Source organism: Crinia signifera, chromosome 6 (genome assembly GCF_055691185.1).
Source record: "Crinia signifera chromosome 6, ASM5569118v1, whole genome shotgun sequence".
Lineage (NCBI taxonomy): Eukaryota > Metazoa > Chordata > Amphibia > Anura > Myobatrachidae > Crinia > Crinia signifera.
In genome coordinates, this window is record NC_139222.1 from 88733703 (window position 1) to 88746578 (window position 12876).

Here is a 12876-nt window from a genome sequence, read left to right on the forward strand (position 1 = left end):
CTGTATCTCAATACAGACCAGACTGTTCTAGAAGCACCACAGCAAACACCCCAGGCAGGAGAGATGAACTACACAGAATGTGAAATGAGCAGGGTGCTAGAGTGTATGCTAAAACACCCTGCATCTTTCAAAACCCATGCAGTTCCTCTTCTCTGCCTGTGGTGTCGCTCTCTGCTGTATTGCTATTAGTGCTGAAATCTAGACCACACTGTGCAAGAATCCCCACAGCAGAGAGTGACACCACCACAGGCAGAGAAGGGGAATTGCAGGGGTTTTGAAAGATGCAGGGTTCTAGAATGAACGCTAAACACGGTGATCCATCTACTCGCTGTGATGTTCTATAGGATTTCTAATAGCATTGTTGGATTACAATATTAAGAGAAATAGCTACAGCCATTCATTTTATGCTAAAATATTGTAATTTTTTTGTGAAATGGCCATCTGTCAATACCGTTCCAAATGCCCTCTAGTTCCAGAATTGTTCATTAAACTTTTAGCGCCAAATAGTTTTATACTAAAATACCTTGGTAGAGACCTATATCAGGTATACAAATGATGGCATGAAAAAGAGGAGGCAGATTCATCGCATAAGAGTCACCTTCAAAAGATCTACAGAGCCTATATAGCCTATAGCCTGGGATGAGCAGGAACATCCCTTTAAAAGAAACAACTGATATAAAGGTATAAAGGTGAGCACACACGGTGCGGCTGAAGATATCGATATCGCTATTGGCGGCCGCGGGTACCCGGTGAGCGTTGAATGACAGGCAGGGAGGGGGCATGCTGTATTGTGCAGTGTGGCCCTCACTATGATATAAATAGGCATACTAGATATTCAATAGACAAAATCGAATGCAAAAGCACACCGTGTGTACACACCTTTCTCTCTCAACATCTCCATAGTTTCATGGAACTTCTGTTTTTAGTGGAGTCTGAGGGCCGTATTCAATGCGGCCAGCGAGGGGGTTAAAAGGCAAGGATCAAAGAAAACAAGCCACGCACTCCATTTAACCCCTGCGTCGGTCGCTCACCCTATTCAACGTTCTGGTGGAATCTTCGCCATCCTCTGACAGTGAAGATTCCCCCGGCTAGTGCAGGGAGCCTGCTGCATTGGTCATTTCCACCTCGCTGTAAAAACCCAGTGAGATGGAAACAGTGTGTGCAGGGGGGCAATCAGCCCTGCTCGCTGTCACAGCATTGACTACTGCAAAAGAGCATTGACTACTGCCGAGTATGAGGCTGAAACAGGCAAAAAAAAAAAATTCTGCAGAGAGGATTCCATCACACTGTTCTGCCTGATGTTTTTAGAGTTCCCAATAATAGACCATGTCTGCTCACATATGTGTTTGTACCAAAATCATACACAACTTTGGTGCATTAACATTCCTTATGTTACTTTAAATCAAACAAGCATAACTTTCCCATGGATGAGGAGGGGAACCATTTGGCACAGATGGCAGGTTCGTCCTCAGATATGCTGCTGGCGTTGTGCAGCCTCCCTGTCTTATGCGGGGGTCATGAGACGCAGCTGTCAAGGAAGTAAGCTGCCAAGGGCAAAGAATATGATCAAGTTCAGCTATAGTTGCAGTGGCCCGCTTTATCCCCAGCTGTGGTTCAACTGTGGCCCTAGCTCTTGCTAAACAACAGCTAGGGCCACAAGTGATGCTCAGCATGGCATAAAGAAGAGAATTAGAGCTGTGGCTGACCAAGCATCAAGCAGCAGTGGGATGGGGAGCTCCGATAGGTGTGGGTCATAGGGTCGACAAGAAAAAGGTTGACATGCATTAAGTCGACATGCATCAAGGTTGACATGTCTGAAGGTCAACATGGACATGGGTGACATTCAAACGGGGTCTTTGACTTTTTTAATCCCGAATGTCGACACAATTCACATGGACACTGAAAAATCTGTGCTCACCATGCTTTGGGCATGGTACTTTGCTACGCTCGGCATACAAATTTATTCTCCCACCACACCCTAGTGACATGAAATACCACCTGTCGGCATGTTGGCTCAAAAAAAGTGAAAAACCCCATGTCAACCTTGTGACTGTATACCGGCTCCGACAACCAGTCAATCAGTGACAATGCAGCCACCTATTTACAGAGTTCAACCACAAAAAAAAAAAAAAAACATTTCATTTACAAACATTAAAGCTGCATCTGTTTCCAAAAAAATGACAACTCCTATACAATTGTTAGAAGTTTCCATTTCCATTGAACGTGTATCATTTCAAGTGAATTACACTTTGCCGTTAGAAGTCTTCGACACCGCAAGAAATGTAGCTTCTATGAAGTTACAGTCACACAGTCTCTCATGAACGAAATGAGGTCACTTGGCTTGGGTACACCCTGCAGTGCCAGCAGCACAAACAGAATACCCTAGATTACTCTAGCTGGCACGGAATGAACAAGTCTTTATCAAACACATCTAAGACACCACAAGAGACAAAACAAACAGTCATGCTTTCCAAAGATCAGTCCATCTCCAGCTCTGCAAACTCCACAACATACTGGTCCATAGGCAGAGTTCCCCTCTCCAAGTGTATACTGTATGTCTGCAAACTGTATGCTAGTACATCCCTCCTGCACAAAGGCTTCTTACACCATTATTACTAGTTCCTCACACTATGCTAGAATATACACATGCATTCTTCCATCACGCACTACAATAACCTGGCATAATATTCAAAACGAAAGCACTACAATAACCATGACCTCTGTGTGTTCTTCTATCCAATAAACACTACACATTTTATTCTTTCCTCATACACATTTTACACAAATATGTAATCCCACACACACACACACACATACATACTGTAAAAACTTTACACCAGTGTCTTCTTTTACACTGGTGTAAAATACATATTACTGTACACCAGTGTGCTGTTCTATCCTGATCCCGCTGGTCTATGGGTAACCCGGGTCGAGTGACCCGGGTCCCGGTTACTCTACAGGGAGAAGGCAGCATCAGCTCAAAGCACTTGCTCTGCCCCGACCCTGTGTGACATCAGCAACCCAGCCGCGAGCACACTGAAGACATGATACACTAACTGGGTTTCCATGTGCGCAGGTATCATCATAGACACAAAAAGTTGCATAAGTAAAACTACATATTGGGGGTTATTCAGAGTTATTTTGGTTCTGTGCAGGGTAAATACTGCAATTTATATTTCAGCTTGAACACACCCAAATCTAAATCTCTCTGCACATTATACCCCATTCACACCAGAAATGCAGGGACAAACCCGGGAATTCAGTTCCCGGGACAAGCAGGGACATTCCCGGGTTTGGACCCATTCACACCAGAAATGTCCCTGCATTTTCTGGTGTGAGAAGGGGGTGGGAAGGAGGCGGCAGGAGGTGGGGAGGAGGCGGGCAGGCAGCGGGATGGTGGCGGAGGTGGGGAGAATACTCACCCCGGTTGCTGGTCCTCCGTGCAGGCCAGGGATCCAGACAGGCGGCGGAGCAAATGACGGGACAGGCTGCGGATGAAGATGACGCAGCTCTCCGGCATTCTCACTGCCGCCGGAGAGCTGCGTCATCATCATCCACCGGCTGTTCCGTCATTTGCACCCGCCGCCTGCGTGGATCCCTGGCCTGCACGGAGGACCAGCAACCGGGGTGAGTATTCTCCCCACCTCCGCCGCCATCCCGCCGCCTGCCCGCCTCCTTCCCGTCCAGACAGCACACCGAGGACACGGCAACCCGGGTAAGTATACCCTGTACCTTTCACACCAGCCAGGTCCCCGGGTTGAACCCGGGAACAACCTTGGTACCTAGCAGGGTTGAAATTTGCCCGGGATTTTGTCCCGGGAACCTTTCACACCAGCGCTAGTACCGGGTTGTTCCCGGACTCAACCCGGGAATTTAGGCTGGTGTGAATGGGGTATTAGACATCTGCCCCACCTGCAGTTCAACACGGTTTTGTCCTTTTGCTAAAAAACAAACAGCTTTGCGATCAGATCTGGATAACCCCTATTGTCTGTGAGCTATACCACACCCGGATTATGGAACAGAAAGCTGAAGCTAAATGTCTCAAATTGATCCAGGAATTCCACATTCTGTCATAACTGCATGATGGTCACTACTGCAGTGTAAAGGATTTATTTAAAAAGACCCACTGCTACATAATGTTAAATTCAATTAATTAAATTGCATTCAGTTTATTTTCTGAGTGTTTTTATTTGTTTGTTTTTTCTGTAGATGAGCCTACAAAACACAGTGTATAGAGCAGGGGTAGCCAACTCCAGTCCTCAAGAGCTACCAACAGTTCACGTTTTCCAGCTCACCTCCCAGGTACACAGGTGCACTCATTACTGACTGACACATTTTAACCCCTTCACGACATATGACGTATATATACGTCATATGTCGGTTGCGGGGGAATCAAGCCAGCTCACGGAGTGAGCTGGCTTGAAAGAGAGCAGGTAATGGCTGTATATTACAGCCAGGTCCCTGCTCTCACGGCCACGAGCGGCGAGTTCGCCGATCGTGGCCGTTTAACCCTTTAAGCACCGCGGGCAAAGCGCCCGCAGTGCTTAAATAGCTGATCGGAGGGGGGGCGCCCCCCTCCGGCGCCGATCAGGGCCCCCCGCAGCGAGATCGGAGGGTGCCGATCGGTTGCCATGGTAGCCAGGGGTCTAATGTAGACCCCTGTGCTGGCCGTGTATGCATACCTATTACATCCTGCCTCAGGCAGGATGTAATAGGAAGTGCATAAAATCACTACGTTCAGCCATAGAGCTCTATGGCTGAACCTAGTACAGGCGATCGCGCCCCCTAGTGGTCAAGTACACTAGGGGGTCTTGTAGTAAAAGTAAAAAAAAAAAAAAAATAAAGTTTAAAAATAAAAAAAAAAATAAAAAAATATTAAAAGTTCAAATCACCCCCCTTTCCCCATTTCCCAAATAAAAATAAATAAAAAATAAAAAAAATAAACATATTTGGTATCGCCGCGTTCCTAAAAGTCCGATCTATTAAAATATAACATTAGTTATCCCGCACGGTTAAAGGCGTAAACGGAAAATAATCCCCAACGCCAAAACTACGTTTTTTGGTCGCATCGCCTACCCAAAAAAAAATAGCTAAAAGAGATCAGAAAGTCGCCCATATCCCATAATGGTATTAATTAAAAAGTACACTTCAGCCCGCAAAAAATGAGCCCTCACCCAGGTCCGTAGGTGGAAAAATAAAAAAGTTATAAGCCGCAGAACATGGCGACGCGACGCAAATTCGAAAAACCGTAACATATTCTATTTTTTTTTTTAGTCGTAAAACGTAACGAAAACTATATAAGTTTGGTATCACCGGAATCGTAACGACCCATAGAATAAAGATAACCCATCATTTTAAACGAACTATGAACTCCAAAAAAACCGTAACCAGCGCAAAATTGTGGAATTGCGTTTTTTTTTCTTTTTACCCCACATTGAATTATTTCCTGATTCCCCAGAATATTATACGGTATAGTAAATGGTACCATTAAAAAGTACAACTTGCCCCGCAAAAAAAAAGCCCTCATGTGTCTATATAGCCGGAAAATTAAAAAAGTTACGCTTATTTGAACGCAAGGAGGAAAAAAAAAAAAATTACCTTAAAAGGCAATGTCGTGAAGGGGTTAAAAGATCCACAGGTCTAGCTAAACACTTCACTTGTGATTCTGTGAGGAGAAATGGAAAACGTTAACTGTTGGTAGCTCTCGAGGACTGGAGTTGGCTACCCCTGGTATAGAGGCATACACACAGATCTCTTTGTGTGTATGCCCCAAGAGATTATCTCCTGCTAACTAACTCAGTGCATGCAGTCAAAATCTAGTCAAATTGCTTAGTAGGTGACCGCAAATCTCTCTGTGTGTACAGAATGAGAGATACTGATCGCAATCTCTCATTCTGAACGGGTGTGGTATGGGACTCCGACAGTCGGGATCCCGACAGTCATTATCCCGACTGTCCAGAGTCAGACAGCATGGCGAGTGCAAAAAAGCCCCTTGCGGGCTCGCTGCGCTCGCCACGCTGCGGGCACGGTGGCTCGCTACGCGAGCCACCTATTCTATTCTCCCTCTATGGGGGTCGTGGACCCCCACGAGGGAAAATAGCCACCTATTCTATTCTCCCTCTATGAGGGTCGTGGACCCCCACGAGGGCTGTCGGCGTTTTGACAGACAGGATCCCGACGTTGGGTAAATGATTGTCGGGATCCCGACTGTCGGGGACCCGTCCGGCACCCTTCTGAACCACTACCCAGCTTTTTTTTGCTTAAGCAAAATTGCTTAGCACAAATCTCTGCATGGAATATGCTGCGCTATATAAGAAACTGAAAATAAATGTGTATGTGCTCCCCACGGGAAATCTAGACACCAGGAAATCGCCTACCCTAAATAGCTTAGCACACATCTCTACGTGTATATGCCCCTTATGTTACCCTGAGCTGTAGACTACTGATATAAGGATTAAAGTACACATTTTCCTCTGTGCACCATTACAATGCAGCAACATGAAGTCCCAGCACCTGGTCACAATGTCCCAAGCACAGGCACAGCTGCACTGTGTAGAGGTTGCTCCTTGCTGCTGAGCTGGCAGGCACAGAACAGCAGAGGTACAGTATAAAGCACAGAGAATCTGCTCACCCAGAATGGTCACGATTTTTCTATATAGATTTTTACTTTTATTTATCTTCTGATAAAATTCCTCCAGATATGTTAATACAGAGGCTAGTACAATAGGATTACTGTATATTCATTATAATATTCTATCGATAGTAACAGAAGGTGACTGCAATGGAATATTACAGGTTGTTAGTGGTTATCACCAGTGTCTGTTTTGTACAGCAAGTCCTGGATGCTCGCAGTCATATGCCCTTTACTCACTCTCCACTTATCTGGAGGCTGGTCTCATACCAGAGTGCTGATTGGCTTTATATGCTTTAGTTAGTGGGTGACTGCGAATATTGGCCCTCATTCTGATTGGTTCGCCAAGTTGCAAATTCACAACGGTGACCGATGTTGAAGATCTGCGCATAATTGAATATGTAGGTCTTCACTGCAGGCACCCTCAAAGGCTTGCATAGTCTCCGTGGCGCTCGCAGCAGGGGGGGGGGGGGGGGGGAGTGCAGGAGGTGGGTACAGGGCGTTTGCGTTTCCTGGGTGTACCCACAAAAATGTTGGGTGTGCTCAGGAAACCACTGGGCGTCCCCATGCGAACCTTCTGTGGGCAGGTAGTTGACGTCACCGGATGTCATAATCTAAGGCACCAGAGAGTGACTTGATTAACGGGCATTCCAGAAATCATTCCATGCAAAGCTTCGAATTGATGTTTATGCGGACACACAGCAGGCAGTGCTACAAGGCTCACAAAGCAGCGAACGAACGCTGCTTCGCGAACCATCAAGAATATCACATCCACTTATGCTGCTGCATATCGATCTCCTCATTAGATCATTTTAGCCTTGGCTGTGTAATCTATGCAGATTTCTTCTGAGAAAAACAGATTATTAATAAATCTATACAACCAATGCTTATATTATTCTAGAATAATCTAACGTTGCTCAACGTGCATGCCTTTCATTAACCATCAGTAGCTGACCAACTGCCATTATGATTTCCATGGTGTCCTAGGCCTTATCTGTGTGGGGTTTTATGTTCTCCATGCGATTATGTATGGTCTCATCACACTGTCCAGAAATCTGGATAAAGTGAATCTTCGAAAATAAAATGGACCTATAGGCTGTGTGCGTGGGTTGCAGGGTGTTAACAATGTAAGCTTCACTGGGCAGGCATTGTTGTGCATGAGAACATATTCTCTGTGCAGCGCTGCAGAACATGACTTGCATGATATAAATACATAATAAACGTGCATCATTTCATGAGAATAAAAGGGTTTCACATGTCAGGATATAGTAAGAGCCCGTTATGCGATTTGGGCCCCTTTCTCCCAATTCCAATGGACCGGGCTGAGAAATCGGTTGAAAAGTGCCCAAATTGTATATGCCGTAGCTCCAATTTCGATCCGCGGTCCTGTACGCATCTGATCAGACCAAGAGATCGCAAGTGCTGCACATAAGATTTATCAGATGCGGCAGCACTTGATGGGGGTCGCATACGATACTGTACATCATATGCTTAAGGACTGCATCACCAGGGGGCGGTTGCCGAGGTGTCGCATGCGATACCTCTGAGAAGTGTATGGGGGCCTTTAGTGTGTGACACAGAATATTGCACTGGCAACAAATGGCATTATGAGTTATAAGCAGCTCACATACATTGCACACAAGACATAGAATGATTGCACAATATATATAGGTAGGGTATTAGGTGAGATCGGTGTATCATATGTTCATACAAAGATGGTGTCTGCTTTATAGGAATCTCATATTCCATAAAACCATACATCAGGGGTATTCAATATGTGGCTGGGCATGCTGAGATGTGTAGTTCCACAATAGCTGGAGAGGAAATAGACATTATTGGTAAAACATACCTTTCTGTCATAGTGAGCTTGTAGATAACATCAGCCTGTGTAGAAAGAACACAGCAATAATTACAGAAGACTGCAGAACCACAACTTCCTCACAATCCCCAAAAGGCCTGTGAATGCTATAATAAGTTCTAACTAGAGACTGAGATGTCGCCATACAAGACATTACATGATCCATTCCAGACAATACACAGATGAAAAGAACATACAGGTAGGAGTGTACAGATGTGTCCACATACACTTATTCTCACATCACGCTAAATAGCACTGTCCACTGCCATGGACTTTGCAACTTGGCTGCACCACAACATTAATCGTAGCTACCTAATACAATTGGCAGGAACCTTCCCGTGATGTAAATGCAAAATGTAGCATTTGCATCGCTATACACTGAAGCACTCACGCAATAAGGGTAGCCCCTGGCTCCAGAGCCAATTGCGGAAAAGCCATTTTATTGGGACGCTGTGGCTGCCCGTGATGTCCTGCAGCCACCACACCCCCCAATTGGTTTGTCTGCATTGGCTGGACCGCCACAGAATCACTCAGTCACCTCCACCCATTGACCCTTAGGCTGTGACTGCAGTTTAAGTCCTCGCACATGCACCAATGATTTTTGCAGACTAGACACCACGGGAGCAAATTACTTGTACGCTTATGATGACGGGATCACACCAATTTCCACGGGAGTCGCACGTGGTGATTGGGGCGACGATGAGCGTGGCTTCACCTGTAGCCGAATATCATCTGTAACTTCTGCCAGTAGCACCATCACTTTATGGGGCTAATCAGATAGCACCGTCCAATGAATCACTACAATACCATCTCCAAACTTCCCCATGGGGTCACGGTGCTGGGGATAACAGCATGCATAAGCTACAGACACATCTTTTAAGTGGGGATAATACAAAGGGCCAGATGTATCAAGCTTCAAAAAGCAATAACGTGGAGAGTGATAAACAACCAGCCAACCAGCTCCTACCTGTCATTTTTCAAACCCAGCCTGTAATGGCAGGTAGGAGCGGATTGGTTGGTTGTTTATCACTCTCCATTTTATCACTTTTGAAGCTTGATGCATCTGGCCCATAGCATATTTTGGATGAAAGTGGGCATAGTGAATTGTTGGTGAGGGGGCACTGCCCTGTCGGCATCACTATTGGGGGCGGTCCAACCCCTGTCACTACTGGAGCGTGCACCGGACATCGCTTTCACTGATGAGGGCCTGCCCTGATCCTCCTATGGTGCTGGGCTTCCCCCAAGCTCTACCTTTAATGTTAATATATCTATTCATGTGGCACAAGCAAGGGAGAGGGCAGACTAAAGGGTTAGGGAGCGTTTTGCCAGGACGTGACGTCCTGCTAATACAGCCTAAGTGAACAATGCTACAAATGTTATTGTTCCCATCCCATTGAGAAGAAAACGAGGCTGAGAGGGAAAAGCAATATAAAAGCTTTACCACCTTAAGATAGAGCATCTGACATCAAATCAGTAATAAATATTTGAAGAAATGTGATAATAATATGCAGTTATGATGATAGGACAGTAGTATAGACCACTTATACACAATATACAAAGCATAAAACAAATAATCATAATGCCTGTCTATTACAGGGATAGGCAACGTGAAGCACCTCAGCAGCTGTAGAACTACTTATCCCAGCATGCCCTGCTAGTATTGCTGACAAGTTCCTTAGATGTGGAGAAAACCGGACCAGCATGAAAGAGATGAAATGACACACTTCCCATGTGCTATGTGCCTATGGCTTTATACAGTGGTCAGATATTATATATTTCTTAAAATGATGTCAATCAATATAGAGCTATCTATTCCTCCATGAAACACATAGAAGGTATACCATGAGCTAGGAGAACAATTAAAAGCTTTATCCATAGAAATAAATTGTTTAGAAATAAAAGCAATGTAAGCCCTATTACCAGGCTCCAGCTTTTTATTAGCCCAGCGAATAGCTAGCCCCCTCCCGGCCACAGTGACATCATCACCCATCCACAAGGCTGCAATGTCTTTGCAGCTGTGCGAAGAGGGGGAAATGAGCGGGATTCCAACGGCAGTCTACTGACTGTCGGAATGATGATGGTCCGCATACTATACCCCACCACCTCATTTTATGTAACTGGGAATACATGGCAGGGATTACCTGTCCCAGGAAGAAGATCCCACCGCCCACGATGAAGGCCGATATTGCTGTGCCAAACACAGCAAAAAGAGTAATTGAACCGATGTTCTGGAAGAAGTTTCCCTAAGATAAAAATAAAATATTAGAATTAGCATTTTTGACACTGTATACCTGTTACCATTGCAGAACACAAACATCAGAGCACTGCCTGTACCTACAATGTATTACTCCAAGCTACCTATTTAATTAGATAGCAAACTATATGACTGAGGACTTCACCAGTCCTAAATTCTATTGCTCTCCGTACGATTAACATATATATTGTAAAGTGCTGGCCCAGCTGTACACCCACAGGGGAATTTTTAATTATCACTTCAGCCCACCATAACTTGACTGGAGTGTTCAAATAAATAAATGAAACAAATTTTGACATGGTGTACCTTATGTAGGGAATATCCAGACTCAAAGATGATTGGTGGCAGTAATAGCAGAAAGAACATATTTGGTCGAAACATCTCCTCTTCCTGTATAATACAGAAAACAAATAAACTGGGTTAGTGCTGAGCATGTTAGGCTATTGCCAGGTATTACACATAAATCAATGAAACTTAGTGCAAGGGAAATATGTGATCAAACATTTATGTTTGGTTACTCAAACTAAAGCTAGCCATACCAAAGTGTTGGATTGGGGGAAGTCTGGCGATTTTGCCCTAAACCATCGCTACGTATGGGCTTTCCCAATTGACAATTGCGCTCAAAAAGAAATCACAACTGCCATTGCAAAGTGTCCATCATGTTGGACGATCTGCGCTGCATTGGACTTTTGATTGCTAATGTCTAGTGGTAATCTGTCTTTTGTGCGACCATTTTGACAATCGTGGATTTGAAAATGCTGATGGTCTGTATTACCTCTGCACCAGATTTCACAATCACACAGAACTTGGATGGTTCAATGGTGCTTAAACCTCTCAATAATGTCATAACAATATCACTTTCATCTGTGCTAATTCTGTGGAAATACTTATTTCATTTGTGCTCCTGTTTGAGGTCGCCTAGAACCACTAAAGCCGAGAACGGGACCGGATCACTGTTGTCGGGCCATCGGATTGAATATCCCCCTATATACAGCATTCTGGGAAAATGTAGTCTTTTCCAGAATTAGACTCTGGATACTTTACATACAAATCATTATATCATCATTTCACTTAAATGTGCTAGGACAGCAATATATCATAAGTGCAGAATAGCCTTCATTACAATACCAAAAACACCTGGTGTGGACTTCCAGTTAGATCTTCCATTAGAGTTGGTATAAATATTTGCAGCTATGCTAAGGATTTTACATCCTAGAGATGTTATTCTGCAGTATCAGGTTCTGTTAATACAACTAAAGGTATACTCTTAATTAATGCATCGTATTAGTGCATTCTCATCCAAAGATACAGTTAGGAAGGCTGGTCTACTACACAGTTTTCCTCATCAGACACTAGGCTGTTCTCTTCGCTCATCACATCCTGTGACAAACATTTCCTAAACAGAATTTTATTTGGGAGCCTCCCAAAAAACCTAATCCCGGTTTGTCAGATCATTAGGACAAAAAACACAGACAAACCTGGCTGTTTTGTCTTTTAAAAGGTCACTGCTTTAACCCCTTCACTGGCACTCCAGAGAATTTTCCAAGCTATGCTAAAGTGCCCAGCTTGGCAAACTCTGAAAATTCTCGGGATTGCCACTGTCTGTCTCTTAGTGCCGGGAAGCACCACTGAGCTGAGTGCTGAACTCAGCTTCAGCCGCTGCCTGGCTCTGGCTGCCCAGCCCCGCCTCCTTCCCCCGGCTGTGTGCGCCATGGCTTGCTAACGTCATGTCGCACACAGCCGGGTTGCCGGAGGCAGGGACCATCGAAAGATGCAGGATGGTCCCAGTTAGAGGTGGGCAAAACGGGTCACTAGCGAGAGCTGGGATCCAGCGGATCGGTCGGTGAAAGATCCGTATCTTTTAGACGGGCCGCCGGTTCACTTTGAAAGAAGGGGTGATTTGTTAATAACGTTTTACAATCATTTATTGCCTTTTTTTTTTTTTAAACAGTGAGCTGAAAAAATAAGAACATAGATAATCGAGTAAAACACTGATCGATGGCTGCGGCGCTGCCCGGCCCCAGGAGAAACCAAAAAAAAAAAAAAACTCGCCCAGTGGGGAGCACTCCCTAAAAAAACACCACTGAAGGGGGTTAATAAATAATGGTCATATTTGTCGGGATCGTCCAGCCT

The 12876-nt window shown here is 44.8% G+C and overlaps 1 protein-coding gene across 5 annotated transcripts in view; it reads right to left on the reverse strand.

The window, feature by feature from the left end:
* The window catches only part of SLC9A8 (solute carrier family 9 member A8), a 52564-nt gene that overhangs the window by 24785 nt on the left and 14903 nt on the right, over positions 1–12876 (reverse strand). For all 5 annotated transcript variants that reach the window (XM_083146409.1, XM_083146411.1, XM_083146408.1 and 2 more), the window contains exons 5-7: positions 11050–11133; positions 10631–10732; positions 8481–8515 (exon numbers count right to left, since the gene is read on the reverse strand). In XM_083146409.1, coding sequence (XP_083002535.1) covers positions 8481–8515; positions 10631–10732; positions 11050–11133 — 221 coding nt within the window. The remainder of the gene's footprint in view (positions 1–8480; positions 8516–10630; positions 10733–11049; positions 11134–12876) is intronic.